Raw genomic sequence first — 24,777 nt, 5'->3', positions numbered from 1 at the left:
GAGAATGCCAACATGGAAGAGGATGGAAACCCAACCATCACTTAGGACTGACCAGTTTCAAATAAAAGACTATAAAAAGGCATAATGAATGATGGACCCTCGACACAGTAACTGAATACGAAGATCAAAATGTTTGGCGGTGGGAGATTTTTATCTCGATCCACACGAAAACCTACCAACCTCCGCAGAGGTGTGAGGAACGGTACTACAGGAACATGGTAACCAGTGGAGGAGTGTCGCCCCACTGGCCCAGAGCCAGCAGCTGAAAAATAAAACAATTGTTTACTATTGTTTTATTTTTCAGCTGCTGGCTGAGCCAGCATGAGCATGGAGAGGCGAGGCTGGGCCATGTGAGAGGGGAGGAGGAGTGGTAAATGTGCACTTAAGTGTGCATGTCAGTTTGGCCTGCCGTCTTAGGCCAGCCAAACCGACATGTGCACTTAGGTTTCTCCAACCCAGCTGTATTGCGCAGCCATTTTGGAGCAACATCACAGACTCCCTGTGCCTGAGCGAGCGTTAATCCCGCCCGCTCAGGCCAATCCCCACGCTGCTCTCACGATTGAGAGCTGCGTGGGGATTTAATGAGGAGTCCATGATGCTGTGCCAAGGACTGCTGGGACCAGGACTGGCAGCAGAGGAGCGCGAGGTGGACGGCGGCACCAGGTAAGTGTTTTATTTTAAAAATTTTATTAACCCGCACGCTTCCCTTCAGCACCCTCCCCACCTACATGCCCTGCCAGTATTTATCTGTGTCGGCCGCCACTGGTGTTACAGTTGTAAGTCTAGTTTAGTTTGGAGATCAGAAATTTAATGGGAGGGGCGACAGGCGCCTCAGCTATTGAGGAGGTGGATAGTTTGAAGCCTGTCGGTAGAGTCATGGGGTGGGGAGGGAGTGATGCACAGTTCAACAGGGGTAGAAGGGTAGATAACAAGGGGTATCAGATATTGCAGTCAATGGCCAGAGGTAATATGAAGATCTTGATCTGGAATGTTATCACACAGTTAACCATTAAAAGGCATTAAATGAAAATGTGTATAAAATTTACTTTATATGGTCCACTACCAATTTTATATACACTTTCAGATAATGTTTTTATATTTTACTGTGTGATCATGAGCGCTGAGCACTAATTCTGATGAATGAAATATTAAATATATGTCTTTGCAATGTCTTGGTCACTGTAGTTGATATACGTCTTTGGTTGATATGCAAATTATGGGAAATTATAAGCGAACCCCTGTTATTACTACTCTAGGTTCACGAGCTACAACCTTAAACAACTGTATGGATGCCTCTCAAAAATACAAACTATCCACGAGCTATCAGTTCTGCCGGCTCTGGGTGCCAAACAAGCATTTGATTTACTACAATGGACCTATTTACCACCCACCCACTAAAAAAATGGGCTTAGGCTTGGACTTAATGGTGCAGGTCTCCCTACTGCACACAGATCCAATGGCCAAGGTACAACACAACTCGCACATTTTTCCCTTAAATAGAGGTACGAGACAGGGATCACCTGTCTTCACCTGTTGTGAGCCATGGTGCTAGAGTCATTGGCACAATGGGTGCGGAACGACGCACAGATTCGGGGGCTCAGACAGGATCCAGACAGGGAAGACATTTCCTATTGTGTGGAGGGTCTCCTCCTATATTCAGCAGACCCCTTATCCCTTAGTCGATAGAATTAAGGGTGAGGGGGTGCTGTGGTTTCATCAAAATACTCATGTTTGAGTTCAGAAGGTGAATGAGCAATAAAGATGCCTTTAAATTGTTTTTATCTTGATACATTTGTGGTGCGTTTGAAGAGAGAGGTCAAATGTCAGGCTATGTCTTCTAACAACCTGCTGTTTCTTGTTTTAACATGGAGATTTAGGTTTACTGTTCTTCCTGTAACTGCAACATTAGAACATTCAGCAGGTGAACTCTCTGACAATATTGCTGGGGTACAGGGAGTGTGAAAGGAAAGGCAGTCAGTTTTTATTTCTATTACACAATAAAACGTTAAAAACCTGTAATGAACTGTACACATATCAAAATATGTCAACAGTCAGGAAAGCACAAATAAAACACGTTTTTGTAATTCTGAAGTGGGATGAAAGCAAAGATTGTAATAGGATGAAAACAAAATATAGCCACTTTACTTGGTGATGTACAAATTATAAATATTTACTGAAACCCAATTTTCAGGCATTACCATTTACGTGCTGTGGTTTTGTCAATAAATCTCCATGTCAATGTGAATTTTGTGGCATTTCACTGGAAATGTGCTGACAGTAAAAGAAATAAATTTGTGAAAGTATGCTCCAAAATGCACGAACAGCTACATATCACACCCTTACCACTCGCCTGCGTAATGGACATGGCTCATTAGCTACAGTTAGTCTTTGTGACACATGTGGATTTTTCCCAATCCCTAGGACTTCAGCAGGGCACAAGTCCTAAAAAAAGAAGTGGGGGGACGCTCCAAGTTTGGTGGTGTCTCCGGAAGTGACGTCACGCAGGAATTGTCGTCACGAAAGGTGAAGGGGGCAAGCTGCCACCAGCAAACCTCGGCGTTGTCATCACACTTCCTTCCTATTCCAAACCCGGGCCCCTTGTGAGTGCGCGCCGTTTCCTCTCTTGCTTTATTTGGTGATGTGCTGGGATTATGTTTTCCTCGTGAAGCCCTCAATGCGGCCAGCTTTTGCGCAGGGTGGACGGCGTCCACCCGGTAAAATAAGTGGGGGGGGGACGCCGTCCACCCGCGTGGTACCCCGACTCGAGCCCTGGACTTCAGTTATATAACATTAATGGAAACACTCATATTTGGAAAATTGTTCCAGCACTGCTGCCTAATAATCGGTGCCCGGAATCCTGTATTTATCAACAGATTTTGGGAACTAGCCGGAATGTCGACATAATTGGCATAAATCATTTTTTCCTCCATAGACTGCACACTGATGAAGAGTGGAAATGTCTATTAAGTTTCAAGTTTTAAGTACCTGGGAATGTACACTACAAAGGACCAGCACAAATTCATATGTCAGGACCTAATGACACTCCTGGAGGAGTTTAAAACAAAGTAACACATTGGAGGGGTCTCCCAATCTCCATGTTTGCAAGGGTTGCTTTTACAAAATGATTACTTCATCAAAATGTTTATACAGGGCTCAGAACCCCACCTACCAGATCCCCCAAACCTTCTTTAAGAATGTATACACTGTGTTTTGGACCTGGCTCTGAGATGGAAAAGTACCTAGTTCCTGATTTGTAATCCCATCATTTATAGGTTATAAAAATGGGACTACAAGTTCCAGAATGCAAAGCAAAATCCTTGCCTAGATGAGCTACTTGTGCATGACCCTGGGATAGTTTAGAGCTCTGTGTTGAGGGGTAAACACGCATGGGCAAAGGGAGAACAATATGGAGAAATGGGACTGAATGAGAGATTGGAGAAATAGTTGTGAGCCGAGCTGGTTAACTACCACACGTCCAACAATTACTGTAAACCAAATACTCACAGGTCTGATGAACAGCATACCAACAGCCTCTGCTGTCAGTAAGCACTTGAGGTGAATGCCACAAAACAAGTCATGCAGCATGCACAGCTCTTAAATTGCATTGCATCAAGCTTTCATTTGAATTTGACAACACAGAGTCCAAGAAAAGACAAATTAGATCATTTTTTGGCTTTGATTACAGCACTGCTTCTCTATAGACTGCTGCATTTGCGATAACTGGATCTGTGCGGTACTATGTGAACAATTTCTCTACAGGGTGCGATTTCAATAACAATGCTCCTATTATGGTGCCTGGTCATGGATCGAAGGGCTTTAGATAACCAAAATGAGGTTTTACTATGCTGAGCGATTTCATACTGGGGTCATGTCCATGTTCTCAATGATATACATTTTTAATCTAACTAGTCTTTTAGTGGTTTCTATAATCTGTTCTCCTGGCATTTATGAATCTGCACAACAGTACTAGCGGTTTATCTGGGTAATGATGTGGTGCCTTTTGGACTCTTACGCCTCAGTTGGGGATTACCAACACATGCTCAGCAAGGAATAGAACAGATGCCTTCTACTTCCAAGGCATGGGGTCAATAATGCAAATGCCATGAAGGACATTTTAGGGTAGCAACACGTCTATAAATCATCTGTTGCGTGATGGTTACCGTTATTCCTGGACTCATAAAGTGCATATTGCAATCTGTACTACATCATAAGCCTGTAACAAGTGACACAGGCTGATACTGCTCTGCATTTATTGAGTCTCTGGTCTTATAAACTCCTTTGTATTCCGAGAGCATCCATGGTCCTATCATAAGACAGTCAGAACAAAAAACGTAGTATTACAGAAACACACCAAGACAGCTATGACGTTATAAATAATTTTCAAAATAAACAACCAGTCTTTAGCTCTGATTTAATCATTGCTATGTTCGTGTTTTGCCCTGAAACAAAGAGTTATCATATGAAAACTCTTTATTGATGTCAATTACAATTTCACAATTGCTTTATTAACCTTCTTGCTTTCTTGTACTCTTTGCCCACTATTTTTTCAAACAGTTCCTGGGAGAGACCACCCCCCCTCTGCCCCCCCCCGCCAACTCCTCCCGTTATGACGGCTGGGCTTGCTCGCCACACGGCACTCATCACAAATGTTTACGCGCCACCACTTGCAAATGTCACCAGCTGCTACTGGTCAGGATCTGACTGTACTCACTCATACTCAGATATTGTGGCAATGATGGTGGGACATGGGGAGACTTTGGGGATGCAGGATTGCTCTATGCCTGGTGCAGTGGGACAAAAACATGGACTGGTGCAAGCAGACTGAGGAAACGTTGTACAAGGCACAAGGATGTCTGCACAAATTTGAGAAAGTCTGGGCCCCTGGAGCGAGTTCCAAGGTGAAGTTTGATGAGCTGGCCACAAAGTGAGGTCCCCCCCATTCGAGATCACTTGATAGGTTGACGGCTCAGACACGGTGGAGGGGGACAGGTGAAATATTTTACAGATAGAGCTTGGTTCATTGGAGGAAAATCAATGTTTTCTGGGTGAGATTGTACAATCCATTGTCATTTTGCCTGATGAAATGTTGTGTACGGTATCTGCTCTTGATTGTTTGGATTTCTTTAAAATCAATAAAAATATATTTTTTTTAAATAAGAAAAAAGTACAAACAATATAGAGAACAAGTATTAACTACTAAGTATACACATTCTTTGTGGTAAAAGTCTATGTGGCAAAAAGACTCAAATGCAGGACTTCAAATAATAATCAGGGTAGACATTGAGAGTAGTGAGAAGTAAAGGAACAGGACCCTATTTAATTAGGACTGGCTACAGCAGACAATGATGGAACTGCAGATTCACAGGCCTGCTCGATCCAGACGGAATGGGGTCAGCTGAAGGTTGCATAAGATGTGGACTAGGACACAATAGGAACAGGTAGCACTGTCTGAGCCACAGCACACCAGGATAAGAGAGGCAAGGGAACAATGCAGATACTGCACTCAAATTTGCCAGTCATGTTGGACGCAGGAGATCTGAAAAAGGACAAGCTGGCTGCTGTCCAACTCCATGCATGTCACAACCAAGCAGCACAAATCCCATGCACCTTCCTAATTTGGGGCTTTGTGACTAATTGTCTTACCTGAAAATAGGCCCAGAGGTAAGGTAATGCTCTTTCACACATAGCTAGTGACTAAATGCTGTCTTTTTTTTTTTTTTTTTTAAGTGCCTTGCTATGGTAACGCCAAAAACAGTTCCTGCATGGCAGGGACTGAAAACTGGTGTGCATGCACATAGGGGGGCACATGGTATGCCCCCCCGTGTGCATCCACAGGCCATGAGGCACCAAGGGTCATCTAGGGTCCCCTTTGTTTCCTCCCTGCCACGGTTTTCATGGCGGTGGAACTGCCATGAAAACTGTGGTGGAGAAGTAACTTGTAATATGCTAGGTGGTAAAATGGCGTTCTCACCAAGCATATTACTGCCTCCTGACCGCTGCAACACCAACAGGGAACAGTAGTTCCCTGGCGGCTGTGGCAGGGCAATGGCTATCCAACCACCCTAATCATTATAGGGTGGTCGAGAGACCGCCAGTGCCATGCCCCCACGAGCCTGGGAGACCGTGGACTGCCAGACTTGTAATCGGCCCCTTAGTAATGAGCTATTCAGGCTGTCAAGTACCTCCACCCACATTCACTGCATCTCAAGTATGTACCGGTAGAAGAATACTCCGTGCACGCACAGTGGAATTTTATGTATGTATAAGCTGATGGTCTCACATGATAGAGAGTTTTGGATATGATTGGTTTTCTGGATCTGTGGCCGCAGAATACTTGAGGAATGACATATGTCAGATAGGTCATGCTTCGCACAAGCTTGAATATGTTGGTGGGGATTCATTTACATTTTAATTAGATATAGGTAATTAAAGAAATAGAATGATAGATGGGTAATAGTGAATTATGGGGACCTTTTTCATGGGGGGGGGGGTCTGAGTAATATCAAATAAACAATGAGCGCGAAGCCACTCAGAACCCCGGGGTAAAAAACATCCATGTAATTCACTTTTTATCCATCTACAATTATTTTTTATGTATGGCCTCAAAATCATCTGCCCCTGCTTTCAATTGCTACGCAGTAGCAAAGAAGTAAGGGAGGAGCCATATATAACATTGTCTCTGTTATAGATCCCTGTCCCTCACAAAAAAACGCATCTACCATCCTTGACCAACCCCCACCACCACCCAACCAGCGTTCCTTCCTTCCTTCCTTCCTTCCTCCTGCTGCAGCTGTGCTTTCTGCTTTCAGTTAAAGCAGACCAGCAGCGCTGTGGTGACCGGCTCTCCGAGGGCGCTGTCAGCCTGGCCGGGAAGGCCTTTTTGACATCAAAGCAGGGGGCAACCAGTTTTATCAACTGCTGCTATGTCATAGCAGTGGGTGAAGAGATTCAGAAACTGAAATAAACAGAGGCGCTCTAGGAGAGCCATACATAACACGACTTGGTCACCAAACCTTCCGAAACAGACCAACTATTAAATAGTCATGTGAAACATAGTAGCAATTTCTGCTACTTGCGATTATAACCTATCCTTACCAACATTTCACATAAAACAAGGTAATTATAGATGTCATGTGTGAAAACAACTACATATACTAATTCATGAAATTAGGGGACATAGCATTATACACAGTTAAACCCCAAAATGCCAAAAGACAGGACATAAAAGTATGGGTGTCAAAACAACTGATCAAGAAACACCAATACTAGCCTGAACACCAAGCTTACTCAACTCACCACTGGCCAAGTAAGAAATTCACAGCTTAGCAGTGTTATGTTATGATGTATTAATTATCTCGTGCTTTCCTTATGTTCCTCGCGACATTGTTCACGCGAGGGGGCATTCTAGAGTGTGGGGGAGTTGGCTTGTAAGTCGAGGAGAGAGCGGAGGCGTTACTTTGCTGATGGTGTATTACTTGGAATAAAACACCTTAAAGGATTGCCTGTCTCCGACCCTGACTTTACAATTGGCGACGAGGATGGGATGGGGTGTTGTTCTATACATCCACAAGGTTTTGAAAATCTGCACCTCCCAGTCACAGCTGTTCTGAACGGCCATTTGAATAGAGTTTTTGAGAACTCTATTGAATCTTTCAACCATGCCGTCCCCAGAAGGGTTGTAAAGTGAGGTCGTCCTATGTTTAATGCCAGCTCTTTTAAAATTTTCTTGAGTTAAATTGGACATGAATTGAACTCCATTGTCAGAGATAACCTGAACAGGTAAACCTTCTTCAATGAAAGTTCTATCAAGAAATCTCAAAACTTCTTGAGAGTCCACTTTGTCAACAACTTTAATAACAGGCCATCTAGAGAAAATGTCAATGAGTGCTATAATGTATTTTTTTCCTATACCAACAGGACCCATGATGTCAATTGCAATAGTATGCCATGGCTTTTCAGGAATGAAGGATTCACCCAATTTCGGCCTCAAAGTGACTAAAGATTTGTCCGAATTGCAGCAAGGTACACATTCACGCACAACACGCTCAATCACAACATCAATACCTGGCCACCAAAACCATTGCTTGACCCTCTGTTTGGTTTTGATAATGCCACTGTGCTCCTCATGGCAAAGCTTGACCATTTTCATTCTCATTGAAAGAGGAGGAATAACTTTAACACCTCTAAAAATGTACCCCTTGGTGACAGAAAGCTCATGCCTTATTTCCCAAAAGGGTTTAAATGCATTAGGAAGTTTACTTTTACAAGGCCAACCACTATTCATAAAAATGATTAACTTTTGCAAAGTGGCATCAAGTTTATAACTATTAGACCATTTGACTTCATCAAAGTTGGACAAACCCTGATTGTGGATCAAAGCAACTTGTTCATCGTCTAAATCATAAGAATCGCACTCATGCAATTCAATGGGTAATCTAGATAAGAAATCCGCAATGACATTCTTTTTCCCAGGAACATAAACAATCTGATAAATATAGTCTTGTAACCTCAACGACAACTTAGCGATTCTAGCTGAGGCATTCAAAATCCCTTCCGTTGATAAAAGTTTAACCAAAGGTTTGTGGTCAGTACGTATTAAACAAGACCTTCCCCAAATGAAAGATCGGCAATGATCCATTGCCCAAACACATGCAAGGGTCTCTTTCTCAATAACGGAAAATTTCTCTTCAGAAGGAGACAATGCACGAGAAGCATAACCAACAATGTTCTCATTCCCATCTGGTCCTATTTGAGACAATACGCCACCTAGCCCTTTGTTACTAGCATCTACTTGGAATAAAACACCTTAAAGGATTGCCTGTCTCCGACCCTGACTTTACAAGCAGGAAATGGCTTCCATAGTCTTGTAAAATTTATCAAATATCTGTGCCATTTGGGAACCACGTGGGAGGCAAGGGCCCCTGAAGGTGTGATGACATTGTATGGCATTTCGCATTTGAATAGCAGGATTGTGGGAAATCCGCAGTGGCCAGAAGAAGCTCTGAATATTCGGGCTCTTACAGATTTATTAACATGCAATTCGTACGCATCGGTGCCATTGCAGAGCATTTTATGAATTAAAAATAGATTTTCTAGCTAATTCTTTTGCTCCAAGAGCTATCGCCTAACTCCTAAAGTGGTGGGATTGACAGGTTGCCTATACAATCCCTAAATTTGTACATTATCGATAGTAGAGAACAACGAGAGAGCTAGGGAAGCGTAGGGTGCGTCCGTATCCCCTGTATATATGTAAGTTTTATCAATGTTGGACGAATCCAAGAATGCTTGATACGATCAATGTCAAACAGTGCTTAGGAACCCACTAGGTAAGGTAAAAGACCCCTCACACACCAACCTAGTTGGTGTCATGCTTCATCATAGGGGTCCCAACCGGGTGGCCGAATGCCCCCCGGTTGTGCTACAACGCCTGACTACAGCGGAGCTGGTGTGGTGCAAAAGTGTGAAGTTGTGAGGGTTATAAAAGTATCTGAGAATCCTTTCCGTGAGAAAATGTATTATTGGCGGCTCAGGATATGTTAAAAAACGAATATGTGATGCAACTACGAAAGAGATTATTTTCTAATAGTTGTATAGTCTACATGTTTCAGCCCTCAAGGGGCTTTCGTCAGGACCAGTGAAGTGAGTGGCAAAGTGGAAGGTGCCACGTGATGGGTGAAAAAAAGTTTAAAATGTTGATTACCTACACACTCGCTAAGGTGTGTGGACCAGATGTCTGCGAACTTGCAGACACCGCAGCGGAAAAAGACCCTATGGCTGATTTGGTTCGCTGCTCAGGATACGGGAGGGGGAGCGCTCCTCGAGCACAATTTTAGTCGTAGAGCTGCACCCGCCTTACACCTACTAGGATCTCCCGTAGACTACAATTGTGCTCGAGGAGCGCTCCCCCTCCCGTATCCTGAGCAGCGAACCAAATCAGCCATAGTGTCTTTTTCCGCTGCGGTGTCTGCAAATTCGCAGACATCTGGTCCACACACCTTAGCGAGTGTGTAGGTAATCAACCTTTTTAACTTTTTTTCACCCATCACGTGGCACCTTCCACTTTGCCACTCACTTCACTGGTCCTGACGAAAGCCCCTGAGGGCTGAAACATGTAGACCTATACAACTATTAGAAAATAATCTCTTTCGTAGTTGCATCACATATTCGTTTTTTAACATATCCTGAGCCGCCAATAATACATTTTCTCACGGCAAGGATTCTCAGAGATACTTTTATAACCCTCACAACTTCACACTTTTGCACCACACCAGCTCCGCTGTAGTCAGGCGTTGTAGCACAACCGGGGGGCATTCGGCCACCCGGTTGGGACCCCTATGATGAAGCATGACACCAACAGGTTGGTGTGTGAGGGGTCTTTTACCTTACCTAGTGGGTTCCTAAGCACTGTTTGACATTGATCGTATCAAGCATTATCGATAGTAACCATGGTTATAAAAGCTCCTTAGAATACCAAGAGGAGTTAAAGCCACGAATACTGCCTCGACTCAAGTAAAAAAAAAAACCTGCAAATTGATTAAACAAATAAAAAAAAGTTCATGTACTAAAATGTGACCTATTGGATATACTTAAGGCAGAATGAAAACAACGATCAATGCACTAAAGGAGCGCTTGCTAAGAATTGCTGAATATCAAAGAAGCAGTGGCATAGGAAAGTTACTATGGGTGCGAATACAAGCAATAACAAATTCTGGCAAACCCCATAAGTCTGCTGTTGCTCCCAGACTTTTGGATTGGTCAATGCTTGTTTTGTCAAGGTTTTCTAAGAATGTATTATTAGGGGAGCTGGTGGAATCTCGCCACTAGAACGAAATAATTGTCTAAAAGCAAGAATATCTTTGGTTTAGGAAAGCATGCATTACCGTAGCAGTCCTTGTCACTGAAGGGAACTACTTTGTGGTAGATGCGCTCATTGTGAAAGAGCCTTCACAGAGCTGTATGAAACAGTGGGTGGGAAAAAATATGCATTACACAACCACAGACAAATGGATGAAGAGCGCTGGATGAACCCCTTATACATAAGTATATTATGAAATAATTTTAATAAAACCCAAAGGTCTCGACTCGTGGCAGACCTAAAGACGGCCCCACCCGTCCCTTGCAGCAAAGGAACAGACATACCGTGGGTCCCTCGCCCTCCTGCGTTCTTTTGCCGCTGCACCTGCTGCACTTACAAGAAGTGCTTTGTAGTGTTTTATGTGTGCAGGTGGTGGGGAGCTGCACTAGTTTTGGGACCAGGACTTATTTTCATCATTACACGTTGTCCCAGAGAAAGAGAGAGGAAAGCAGAAAAGGGAGACCAGTGGGACACGAGAATGATATGGAACCAGAGGTAAAAGGGGAAAGCAGAAGCGGTAAAACCACAATGAGCGGTAACGGCTATCCTCAAAGTGAATTTAGTGCCTTGCAATTCAGACGTTTTGGCAAATTAAATTAGGTATTTATGAGTTTGTGACGTAGTACTACAGGAGTAGTATTTCACATACTCACAAATGCCGTTTTGTATTGGCCCGTATCCCTCACTGTCCAGCCTACAATTAGTAAATGTGCAAAAAGGTCACAGTCCTTTCTTTTTGTACCATTAGTATAAGAATGTTCCCATTTTAGATTAATTGGGGCCATGTCACATACTCTTTAATGCCCTTGTGAAATAGCCCCTAAGTGAATAAGGTGAAAGCCACGGGAGTGAGCCATCCCACTCAGTTTCAGCTACACTTGACACTTCACCCACGTTTTCAAGGATTGTTCATATATTATTTTCTTTATCCTTCGAAGGAGTCATAAGATGTTCATTATAAGTAGGCCCTAGTAACAAACAATTAAAAAAGCACTTGATGAATTCCGAATTTTAGCTGGGTGTGCTCTTTGGGGCGCCACTCACATTAACTTGGCACGCTCGCTTTGGCCCACACAAGCGGTACATTGTGATTTTTGGTTACCTAGAACAGTAGACAATAGCTGAAAGTATGCAGGCAGGCGCGGCTCTTCTTACCAGGTGGTCTTTTCTCTGGAGTACTTGATGCCTGGCACTTTTCCCATCCTCCTCACCATCATCCGCAGCCGGCTGTTCCCGGTCAGGACTTTAACGGCACTTCCCATAGTGATGCTCTCCAGGCTGACCCCGTTGACCTCTGTGATCTTGTCCCCCACGCACAGACCAGCGAACTCTGCAATGTTAAGTTAAACAATTTTAAGAGACAATTTAAAAGTAAGGGTTTGCAGTTAGTATGTAAAAGAAAAGCTACTTATATGGTTTACTTAACATTTTATATAAGAAAAAAAACACAGGCAACAAGGTGCTCTATAAAAAAATACACAATATTTCCATTTAGTTAACAAAAAATAATCAGCCCCGCTCACCACCATCACCAATTCAGTGTTCAGTTCCGCCACCTTCCCGGTATCCTGGAAGCATGCCAAAGTCAAACCACTTCTGAAGAAACCCACAGGAGACCCATGAGACCTCAAGAACTATCACCCCATCTCGCTCCTCCCCTTTCCGGCCAAGGTTCTGGAGTAGGCCGTCAACCACCAATTTACAGACTACCTGGAATCCAACCACCTGCTCGACCACTCCCAGTCCAGTTGCTGCTCAAACCACAGCACTGAAGCCGCCACAACGACGTCAGAGCCAGCCTTGACCATGGCGAATTAGCAGCCCTGATCCTCCTCGACCTGCTAGCGGCCTTCAACACAGTCTCCCACCACCTCCTAATCCAAAGACTTCACCGCATCGGCATCCATGGCAACGCCCTCAAGCTACTATCCTCTTTCCTCACCGGGCTCACTCTGAGACTCCGCCTCCCACCGTACAGCTCCATCCCCAAAAGCATCATCTGCGATGTACCCCAGGGCTCCTCACTCAGCCCCACACTGTTCTACATGATGCCACTAGCACTCAATTGCCCGCAGCCTCGACATTATCTCCTACGCAGACAACACCCAGCTCTTACTCTCCCTCACCAAAGACACGGACACCACCAGAGCGAACTTCAAGAACGCCATGACTGAAATCGTCAACTGGATGAAAGCCAACTGCCTCAAACTGAACTCAGACAAAACCGAAGTTCTCCTCTTCGGAAGACCCCCCTCTTCATGGGACAACTCCTGGTGGCCCACAGCCCTTGGACCATCCCCCACCGCCAGCCGCGGCTCGTGCAGGTAAGAGCAGTGGAATTTTGACAGATGACGAGCAGGGAAAATTAATTATTTATTTAATGTTCCCTCGTCGCCGCCTGTCGAAATCCCCCCCACCCCGGCCCCACCGCCCTTACCTGCACTAGCTGTGGCTGCCCACAGCGAGTTCTCCATGAGACTACAGGGCAACTCAGTTGCCTCCATCTGCTTCAGTACCCTCAGAATACTGCGTAAAGTCTTCAGATGGTTCCCAACAGACTTCAGAAGAACAGTCACACAAGCCCTTATCACCAGCCGTCTTGACTACGGAAACGCCCTCTATGCAGGAACCACTATCATCCTCCTCCTCAAGCGCTTGCAAACCATCCAGAACACAGCAGAAAGAGTCATCCTGGACTTGTTTAGATAATCTCACATCACCCCCCACCTCCATAGACTTCACTGCCTCCCCATCAAGAAGAGATGCCACTTATAATCCACATCCACGCACGTCTACAAAGCCCTCCACAAAACGGGACCAGAATACCTGAACAACCACCTGACTTTCCACCAGACACCTGCGGTCAGACAAAGCAGGGCATAAGTGATTCAAAGGCAGCCCACTTAAATCATGAGAACTCGTAGTCCACGAGGTAACTCTTGTGACAAGTACTGTAGCAAGTATTACAGAAGCAGATGGGCAGTGAGGGTGACTGCAGGTTCATGCACTAGGCCAGAAGCTGCAGGTGTAGAAGAGTTCACTATACTTACACTATGTGACTCAGTACAACAAATGTGTTTGTAGGCTTTGGCAGCCATGTGGAACTGTCAGCCCACTGTCTTTTGGGTGTGCAACAACCTAAAATGAAGCCACAGGTGGGTGAGGAGGAGAAACCATGACAAATGCGAAGTTACAAAGGGTCACCAGGGCTCTTGTAGGTTGGTTCACACTGGTACCATGTGGAACAGTCACTGTAGTTACAGAAGTAAGAAGCCACTTCTGGGTTCAACAATACGAGACAACGCAGTTGCAGGAAGCCATGGAATGTAATCTGGTTCGATCAGGTCAAGAACACAGAAGAACTATAGTTACTTACCTGTAATCTGTGGTTCTCCAGTATTGATGTCTTTCATAGATTCACATGCCTGAATCATTCCCCGTCGTCAGAGTGGGAGTCCCACGGTACATAAAAAAGCAATGTGGAACAGTCACTGTAGTTACAGAAGTAAGAAGCCACTTCTGGGTTCAACAATACGAGACAACGCAGTTGCAGGAAGCCATGGAATGTAATCTGGTTCGATCAGGTCAAGAACACAGAAGAACAATAGTTACTTACCTGTAATCTGTGGTTCTCCAGTATTGATGTCTTTCATAGATTCACATGCCTGAATCATTCCCCGTCGTCGGAGTGGGAGTCCCACGGTACATAAAAAAGCAATAATTATGCATATAACAACCAAAAAACCTTGGTAACGTAAAACCAGGAAGTAAAATAGCCTAAGCTAAAAGGAAAAAACTTCCACACCTATGACTATCACAGTCATTATATATAGTCCAAACTGCAGCCAATCAGGCGACAGCACCCACCAGAATGTTCTCCTCAGAGGCTCAGCTCTCAGATTTTCTCGCACAGAAGTGAACTAAAGTATAACAGCCTAACCAGCCTCTGAGGGGAGGTGGGCGGGTTGCATGTGAATCTATGAAAGACACCAATACTGGAGAACCACAGATTACAGGTAAGTAACTATTGTTCTTCTCCAGTATTTGGGGTGTCTTTCATAGATTCACATGCCTGAATCAGAGTAGATAGCAGTACAGGACACAATGCTCATAATTATATTATAGTTAATACACATAATCAAAAGGTATAACTATAAATAAATGTGTGTTTAATCATATGCGGAAAAATTTCAAGATATATAAACAGTATGGAAAAAGCGTCTTATAGAAAAGCATAGTGGAGGAGGGAAAACAGAGGCTCATCTTATTTGAAAAGATTGCGGAGAACAGCTTGTCCCACTGACGCATCTTGTAACGCCCTGAACGTCTCAGGATCGTTTAACAGACACGACAATGAGGACGCAACCACTTGTGAAGGGTTAGTTCTTTTAATGAAGGCAAATAAAATACAAAGAACAAACAAAAGTTATAGTCACTGGAATCCTCCAGGCTAAGTACGTTACCAGCCCACAGCACGGATGGTCCTAACCGTCCTCTGCATATACGCCGATCCCGGCGTATGCCAACAGAGGGCAGAAATGAAATGGCCGACAATGCCAATCGGTAGGCTGTGAGGGGCACGAAGAGTGTTGGGGAGAATCGAGGAGTCAGGGAAACACCCAGCTGGGGTCTCTACCTGAAGGGAGCAGCCGCTCAACCTCTTCCTCAGACTGCACCGGGACGCGGAGTCACCTCCTGGTGATGCGTCACCGATACCCCAATCACAAGCAAGAAGACTGAACCGAGAGCAGCCGCTCGATCGATCCTGTGGACTTCCGAGTCTGTAACGCGGCAAACACCTCCTGGTGTGCGTTACAGCTGGCAGTCCCTGTGTCTCTGGTCGGGCTGGGAGTTACGACTCCAACCAGCAAAAGCGCCACTGCGCTTGGACTCAGCCGAGTCAAAAAGCGAAGCTCAATGGTTGACCGGTAGAGCTTCCGGGTCCTTCACAGGTGACGATGGGGCAAGACACGGCCCAGGGAGTAACGACTCGACCTACCTCCGTTCTTGCCTTACTGGAGCACCACTCCGGAACACTGCTCTTCACGAAGCAGGTACGTCGGTGTAAACACAATATCCGACAGCCTTGTACCTCCCGGTTCCTCCCTTTATAGGGCGTGTTTTCCTTGAGTTATGTAACAGCTCTCCTGTTTACATAAGGGCGTGTTTCCCTTGAGTTATGTAACAGCTCTCCTGTTTACATAAGGGCGTATTTCCCTTGTATGACAGGAATTCTTGACAGTACATCCTCCCTCTCAGCGGCTCCCCACGGGTCCAGCGCTGGCAGGAAAACGCCGATGGAACAAGGAGACCAAGCGCGGAGCATGAACCCCTTCAGCCGGTTCCCATGAATGCTCCTCCGGGCCATAGCCTTTCCACGCAACCAGGTACCACAGCTTCCCCCTGCGCCATTTGGACGCCCGTATGCCCGACACTTCATACTCCACCTCCGACTCCACGCATACCGGCCTAGGTGTCCCAGACGGCTTGGAGGGTGCTGGTTTGAGCAATGATACATGAAAGACAGGGTGTATCCGCAATGACTGGGGCAAGCACACCTTCACGTTCACGGGACCCATACACCTGGTAATTCGATAGGTGCCCATGTACTTGGGATGGAACACACTGTTCTTTCGAAACCTCATGTTTCTTGTGGATATCCAGACGTAGTCTCCAGTGCGGTACAGTGGCCCGGGCCTTCTCTTCCTATCTGCCGCAGCCTTGTATCTTCTCTTGGCCTCTATTAGGACAGCCCTTGAGCGCATCAACGTGTCTTTTATGTGTGCCACCCTGTCCGCTGTGGCGGGAATCCTGTCCTCTCTGAACGGATGTAGAAATGGCAAGAACCTGGGATGTTGGCCATAGTTGCTATAGAACGGAGATGACTGTGTGGAGCTGTGAGTGGCGTTGTTATAGGCTATCTCTGCAACCCATAGCAAGTCGACCCATTCTTCCCTGCCCTGGTCCACAAAACATCGCAGATACTGTTTGAGCGTTTGGTTCAGGCGCTCGGTTTGGCCGTCCGTTTGAGGGTGGTAGCTGGTGGACAGGGCGGTCTTAACATGCAGCGCAGTGCACCAAGTTTTCCAGAATTGCGCAGTAAACTGCGACCCCCGGTCCGACACTATCACCCCAGGTAATCCATGCAGTCGTACCACATTCTGTAGGAGTAGTGACGCCAATTCCCCGGCCGTAGGGACTCTTGCAGGGGATGAAGTGCCCCATTTTCGTCAAGTAATCCACCACCACCAGTATTGCCGTCATCCCCTGGTCTACCGGTAGGCCCACCACGAAGTCCAGTGATATGCTATCCCATGGTCTATCCGGGGTCGGAAGTGGATGTAAGAGCCCTTGGGTTCGGCCATGGTCGGCCTTCATGGTAGCACACGTAGGACACTCCTGTCCCCACCTCCTGACATCCACTCTCATGGTTGGCCACCAGAAATGCCGTCCCATGCTAGCCACCGTTTTTTCAAAGCCCAAATGACCTGCGCATGGAGAGTCATGGCACCAGATGAATGCTTGTTTCCTTAGCCTAGGCGTGGGTATCAATAGGCACCTGCCCTTCAGGGGTATCCCGTCCTTCAGCTGCCATTCTCTGTGACTGAGGAGCCACCTCCGCCATGCGAATGACCGGATCCCTCTCTTTATTCCCCTCAGGAAAGTATCTGGTTGGATAACCCCCAATACCATCCTCGGGGAAATGATGGAACGCTCGGTTGCAGGCAATGGTTCCTTAACTGCAGATTGACGGGACAGGGCGTCCGCCTTCCGGTTTTCCGTCCCCGGCCGATATGTGATGCGGAAGTTGAACCCCGCAAAGAAGATCATCCACCGCAGCTGCCTGGGAGAAAGGTGTCTAGTGGCCGTCATGAACTGTAGGTTCCGATGGTCCGTGTACACCGATACCACATGTCTTGCCCCCATCAACCAATGCCTCCATTCGGCGAAGGCGTCCTTGATTGCGAGAAGCTCCTTCTCCGCAATATGGTAGTTGCGTTCGGCGTCGTTGAGTTTGCGGGACATGTACGCAACGGGATGAAGCACCCCTGTGTCGTGGTTGCGTTGGGACAAGATAGCCCCCAGCGCCACATCCGACGCGTCCGCTTCCACCACGTAGGGGAGATCCGGATCGGGGTGAGCCAACACCGGCGCCTTACCAAAGGCGCTTTTCAGGGCCTCAAAGGCTTTGTTCGCTTCAGGGGACCAGACAAACTCCTTGGACTTCCTCAGTAGCTGTGTGATTGGGGCCACCACTCCTGAAAATCCATCTATAAACCGCCTGTAAAAGTTGGCGAAGCCAATGAAACTTTGGACGTCCTTCACGCTTTGGGGCACTGGCCATTCTTTCACCGCCTTGATCTTTCGTTCTGCCATCTCCTGTCCCTCTGGACTCAGCATCACTCCGAGGAATTCCACGGATGTGACGTGGAAGTCACACTTGCTGAGTTTACAAAACAGCATGTTTTCCCTCAGCTTTTGGAGCACAGCTTTGACGTGGTGTACGTGCTCCTCCACACTGGACGAATAGATGAGGATGTCGTCGATATATACGACCACGTAGATATCCAACTCCTCTCTGAATACCTCATTCAAAAAGTACTGAAAGGCTGCCGGGGCGTTGCACAGACCGAACGGCATGACGAGGTACTCAAAAAGGCCGAACCTGGTCTTAAAGGCGGTCTTCCACTCGTCTCCGTCCCTCATGCGCACCAGATGGTACGCCCCTTTCAAATCCAACTTGGTGTAGATACGAGCTTTCTTGACCTGTTCCAGAAGTACACTGATGAGAGGCAAGGGGTACCGATTTTTTATGGTTATCGCATTCAATGCCCTAAAGTCCACACAGGCTCTCAGCTCCCCATTAGCCTTCGGGATGAAGAAGAGTGGCGAGGCGGCCGGAGACTTGGACGGGCGGATGAATCCTAGCTTGAGGAGTTTATCCAGGTACCCCCGGAGATGCACGTTTTCAGGCTCCGTCAGGGCATACAGCCTGCCGCTGGGAACGCTGGCCCCTGGCACCAGGTCGATCTGGCAGTCAAACTGTCTATGAGGTGGTAGCACTTCCGCCTTCACCTCATCAAATACATCCTCAAAACTGTGATAAGCCTGGGGGAGAGCCACATCTTTTTCTGCCGCTGTAGCCACCGTCTGACTCCCGCTCTCATCTGCGTCAAGGGATTCCGTTCTTATTCCACAATGCAGGATGCAATACGGTGACGTCATTTCGATGCGATGTGTTGGCCAATCCACAAAGGGGTTGTGTTTCTGTAGCCACGGCAATCCCAATATGACGCCATATTGGGGCGCTCGGATGATGTTAAAATCGATTTGTTCCAAATGGTTCCTCCCATATCTCATCGGAAGGACCCCCGTGTGCTGACCGATGGGCCCCGTCACCAATCGCCTTCCGTCTACCGCATAGACGTCTTCGGGTACTGCTTTGGGAAGAAGCACTAGCCCTAGCCTGCATGCCTCGTTGTGGTCCATAAACATGCCAGTGGCCCCTGAATCCACCATGGCCACAACGGGTATCCACTGGTCATGCACTCCCACGTGCACCGTGATAAACAGGTGTCGTTGTCCCTTAGTGACCGAGTTGGAAAGTGAAGGGATGGATGAGTGACTCCGAGATGCCCCTTCTCTGGTCTTGGAGTCCTCTAGGTTTTCCGCCGGTATGTCCACCACGGCTGTTACCGACCGGTTGGCCCGATAACGTGACGTCTTCGGTTTGGCAGGGCATTCACGTACGTAGTGGCCTTTTTTGCCACAATATAGGCACAATCCTTGTTTACGGCGTGACTCTTTCTCCGTGGCTGTGAGGCTCGCTCGTATTGCGCTGATGTCCATGGGTTCTCCCTTGGATGCGGTGGAAGTTTCAGGACTTCCCACCGTCACATAGGATGGAAGGGATTTTCCTTTTCTCCCATGATCCCCCTTTCTTTCACTTAGCCTATGTTCCAGCCGTAATACCAGGTTGATAAGGCCCTCACATGTCTTGGGTTGAGGGTCAATATGAGCCACGGCGTCCTTGAGCTCATCGCACAGCCCTTGATGGAAGAGCGCCGTCTGTTTAGCAACAGGCCACTTGGTTTCCGCAACCAGCCTTCGGAACGCGTTGAGATACTGCACCAGGTCGTTGGATCCCTGTCTCAACTCAAGCATTTCACGGTCCGCCGTGTACGAGTCAGCCCTTCTGTCGAATACCTTCAGGAATTCCTCGCGAAAAGCACCCCAATCACATAAGAGGGGGTCGTCCCTGCTCACCAGAGGTACGGCCCATTGTGCCGCGTTTCCAGCCAAATAGGATATAAGGAAAGCCACACGAGCCTGACTCGTGGGGAACGCCTTTGGTTTGCACGATAAATGTAGCGCCACTTGTGTGAGGAATACCTGCACTGTGTTAGGATCCCCACTGTACCTCTCTGGTGTTGCCAAGGGGATGGCTACCGGCATTTCCACTACTACCGCAGGGGTCTGGTTCGTGAGGGAGGTGCTGGGCGTGAGCGGGTCCAATTGGATAGCATCCAGTCTGGCTTTTACATCGGCTGTTTCTTGCCTAGAGGCAGCCACTTCAACTTGCATGGCCGCTAAAGCAGCCAGCACATCATCAAGTGTTGCCATGTCTGTTATCGACCGGGAGACAGTTAGTGTTATTAAGGTCGGATATTTTGTAACGCCCTGAACGTCTCAGGATTGTTTAACAGACACGACAATGAGGACGCAACCACTTGTGAAGGGTTAGTTCTTTTAATGAAGGCAAATAAAATACAAAGAACAAACAAAAGTTATAGTCACTGGAATCCTCCAGGCTAAGTACGTTACCAGCCCACAGCACGGATGGTCCTAACCGTCCTCTGCATATACGCCGATCCCGGCGTATGCCAACAGAGGGCAGAAATGAAATGGCCGACAATGCCAATCGGTAGGCTGTGAGGGGCACGAAGAGTGTTGGGGAGAATCGAGGAGTCAGGGAAACACCCAGCTGGGGTCTCTACCTGAAGGGAGCAGCCGCTCAACCTCTTCCTCAGACTGCACCGGGACGCGGAGTCACCTCCTGGTGATGCGTCACCGATACCCCAATCACAAGCAAAGAAGACTGAACCGAGAGCAGCCGCTCGATCGATCCTGTGGACTTCCGAGTCTGTAACGCGGCAAACACCTCCTGGTGTGCGTTACAGCTGGCAGTCCCTGTGTCTCTGGTCGGACTGGGAGTTACGACTCCAACCAGCAAAAGCGCCACTGCGCTTGGACTCAGCCGAGTCAAAAAGCGAAGCTCAATGGTTGACCGGTAGAGCTTCCGGGTCCTTCACAGGTGACGATGGGGCAAGACACGGCCCAGGGAGTAACGACTCGACCTACCTCCGTTCTTGCCTTACTGGAGCACCACTCCGGAACACTGCTCTTCACGAAGCAGGTACGTCGGTGTAAACACAATATCCGACAGCCTTGTACCTCCCGGTTCCTCCCTTTATAGGGCGTGTTTTCCTTGAGTTATGTAACAGCTCTCCTGTTTACATAAGGGCGTGTTTCCCTTGAGTTATGTAACAGCTCTCCTGTTTACATAAGGGCGTGTTTCCCTTGAGTTATGTAACAGCTCTCCTGTTTACATAAGGGCGTGTTTCCCTTGAGTTATGTAACAGCTCTCCTGTTTACATAAGGGCGTGTTTCCCTTGAGTTATGTAACAGCTCTCCTGTTTACATAAGGGCGTGTTTCCCTTGTATGACAGGAATTCTTGACACATCTGTATCGCTTGCGGCTTCCAAACAGTAGTGTCTGGTAAAAGTGTGTCTGTTGGACCATGTTGCCGCTTTAAAGATCTGGTGAGGAGGCACACCGGCAAAAAGAGCTGTGGATGAAGATATCGCTCTTGTAGAGTGCCCTCTTGCCGTTGCTTGCAATGGTCTTCCCGCTTGATCATGGCATAAGCAAATTGCAGCAGAGATCCAACGAGCAATGGTTGGCGTGGTTTGCCATATGCCACAAACAGTTGGTCTGACTTGCGTATTGTTGCTGTCCGTTGTAAGTAGAACTTGAGACATCTTTTGATGTCAAGGGAATGTAAAGCCCTTTCTGCAGCTGTGAGCGGATTTGGGAAAAAAGTCTTTAAAATTATAGGTTCATTCAGGTGGAAATCCGCAGGAACTTTTGGCATGAATTTTGGGTTAGTACGCAGAACTACAGATTTCGATGTAAAATTGTAGAAAAGGTGGATGAATAGTGAACGCTTGGAGGTCACCAACTCTTCTGGTTGATGTTAAAGCCAGTAACAAGGAAACCTTCCAAGAAAGGAACTTTAAATCCACATTGTGAATGGGTTCAAAAGGGTGCCACATTAGTTGTGTAAGCACTATATTAAGGTGCCAAGAAGTAGGTGGACGTCGAATAGGGGGAAACATCCGAAATAAGCCTTTGAAGAATTGTTGAATGACTATGTGAATAAAGAGAGTTAACGCCATCCTGCCAAAACCTTGAAATTGCCGCCAAGAACACCTTTAGAGTAGAATGGGAGAGGCTGGATCTTGCTAACTGAAGAAAGAAATTTGTTCTGGTCTTACCTAAATAGAGTGGATATTGGCAGATTGACACCACATGCAAAACCTCTTCCATTTTAGTTTGTAAGTTTTTATCGTAGCAGTTGCTCGAGCATTACCTAAAACCTCCTGACAGTCCAGAGGGATATCTAGGTGTGCAAATTCAAGGTGCCATGCCGCTAATCTCAGCTATGCTGGGTCCGGATGCCAAATTTGTCCGTTCTGGATAGACAGAAGGTTCGGAATTGGCCGGAACTGGATGGGCTCGCACTCCGAGAGGAGGAGAAGTTCCGTAAACCAGTACTGGCGAGGCCACCTGGGAGCAATGAGTATCATGCGGCAAGGTTGTTTCTTGATCTTGCGCAGAACCCGCAGAACCAACGGAATCGGTGGAAAAGCATAGGCATATATTTGTGACCAATTCATCGAAAAGGCATTTCCGAGTGAGTCTTTGTGGGGAACCCAACTTGCAAAGGATGGGCATTTTCGGTTCTGGCTGGTTGCAAACAGGTCTAGATCGGGATGCCCCCATTCTCGAAACACCCTGTTTAGGGATGGTTGATGTTGTTCCCACTCGTGGCTTGATGTTGTGGACCTGCTGAGGGAATCCGCCAGAACATTGGTGACTCCCGGGACATGAATGGCTTTGAGGCTGATTTTGTGACGAATCGCCCAATCCCAAATCTCTTGTGCTTGCTGAGATAATAGGGCTGACTTTGTCCCGCCTTGCTTGTTCAAGTAATGCATACTTGTCGTATTGTCAGTTCGTATTAGTACGGATATTCCCTTGATGATGGTTCGAAACGATTTTAGAGCCAAGAATATGGCTTGTAACTCTAGAAGGTTGATATGGCATCTTTTTTGTTCCAAAGTCCACCTGCCGTTGACTGTCATCCCTTGAAGGTGCGCCCCTCATCCCTCGAGGGAAGCATCTGTGGTTATGGTGAAATCCGGCACTTCGACTAGAAATGGACATCCTTCTCTTAAGTTCTCCATCCTGCTCCACCAATGAAAGGCTTCCCGCATCCGAAGAGTGATGCGAACAATGTCGTCGAACGACCCCGAAATCTGGAGCCATTGAAGGTTGAGTTCCTCCTGCAGTGGCCTCATTCTGTAACGACAGTTGGGAATCAGAGGAATGCAAGAAGAAATCATCCCTGGGAAGGACTTGTGCAAACGGACTGAAACGCACTCTTTTGACAGCAAGGAGAGCACAAGTTTGCATATTTTGATTTGTCTTTCTTTTGAGACAAAGGCGTGGGTCAGTTTTGTGTCCAGTGTTGCTCCTAGAAAGGTCTTTCTCCGTGATGGAGTCAGCTGAGACTTTTCGAAATTTATGGAAAGACCCAGAGACTGTAAAAGTAGCAAACACTTCTGAACATGTTCGGATGTTGTTTTGAAAGAATTCGCCTTGATAAGGCAGTCGTCTAAGTACGGGAAAACGTGAATGCCCTGCAGGCGAAGATGTGCGGTCACTGGCGCTATGACCTTTGTAAATACCCGGGGTGCTGAACGGAGTCCAAATGGAAGGATTCTGAATTGAAAGTCTCTGCCAGCCACTCTGAACCGTAGAAATTTTCTGTGCCTGGGAAGGATCGGCACATGAAAGTAAGCGTTTTGGAGGTTGAGGGTGGCCATGTGATCCCCCGCCGAAACTAATTGTAGAATTTCTTGAAGTGTTAACATTCGGAAGGATAGCTTCTTTAAGAATTTGTTGAGGGCGTGAAGGTCGAGAATAGGGCGCCATTCTCCCGACTTTTTTCGGATGAGGAAAAATCTCGAATAAAATCCTGTTCCTCTTTGCAATGTAGGGACTTTCTCGATTGCTCCCTTCCGGATCATCAGATTTATTTGGGAAAAAAGCTCCTTGAGATGAGCAGGTGGTGGTCCTTTGGGAGGAGAGTTTGGAGGAATTTTTGTGAATTCCAGAGCATGGCCTCTGGCTACTATATCCAAAAGCCACTTGTCTGTAGTAATTCTGGACCAGTTCGAGTAGAAGTGGGATATTCTTCTTCCAACTCTTGTATGGGGCAACGGCAGAAATGGTGGCAGTTGGCTGACCTCATGGTTTTTTATTGGACTCCCATCCACGAAAGGATTGCTTCCTTCTTGACTGCGAATAGGTGTTACTTTCCGTCCATAGGATTGTTGTCTCTAGTTTTGGAATCTTTGGTTAGTTTGGGAGGTCTGATAAGAACGTTTTTGATTATATCTTCCCCTGTTGGTGAAGGATCCACATCCCTTGGCACCACGAAAAGATGACTTTCTAAACTGCAGGCTACCAAGAGACCTCGCCGTCTCTGTGTCTTTTTTAATAGCCTGAAGGGCTTCATCAACATGTTGTCCGAACAGAGACTCCCCATCGAACGGCATATCGATGAGCTTTG

At 46.8% G+C, this 24,777-nt stretch overlaps 1 protein-coding gene across 3 annotated transcripts in view; it reads right to left on the bottom strand.

Annotated features, from left to right (window-relative positions):
* Positions 1-24,777, bottom strand: part of PDZD7 (PDZ domain containing 7) — a 573,233-nt gene that overhangs the window by 408,277 nt on the left and 140,179 nt on the right. For all 3 annotated transcript variants that reach the window (XM_085606490.1, XM_085606491.1, XM_085606492.1), the window contains one exon: positions 12,011-12,185. In XM_085606490.1, the coding sequence (XP_085462616.1) occupies positions 12,011-12,185 (175 nt within the window). The remainder of the gene's footprint in view (positions 1-12,010; positions 12,186-24,777) is intronic.

This window comes from Triturus cristatus, chromosome 1_2 (assembly GCF_964204655.1).
Source record: "Triturus cristatus chromosome 1_2, aTriCri1.1, whole genome shotgun sequence".
In the NCBI taxonomy this organism is placed as follows: Eukaryota; Metazoa; Chordata; class Amphibia; order Caudata; family Salamandridae; genus Triturus; species Triturus cristatus.
The sequence above is the reverse complement of the archived record's forward strand: the minus strand, read 5'-3'. Positions and strand labels throughout refer to the sequence as shown.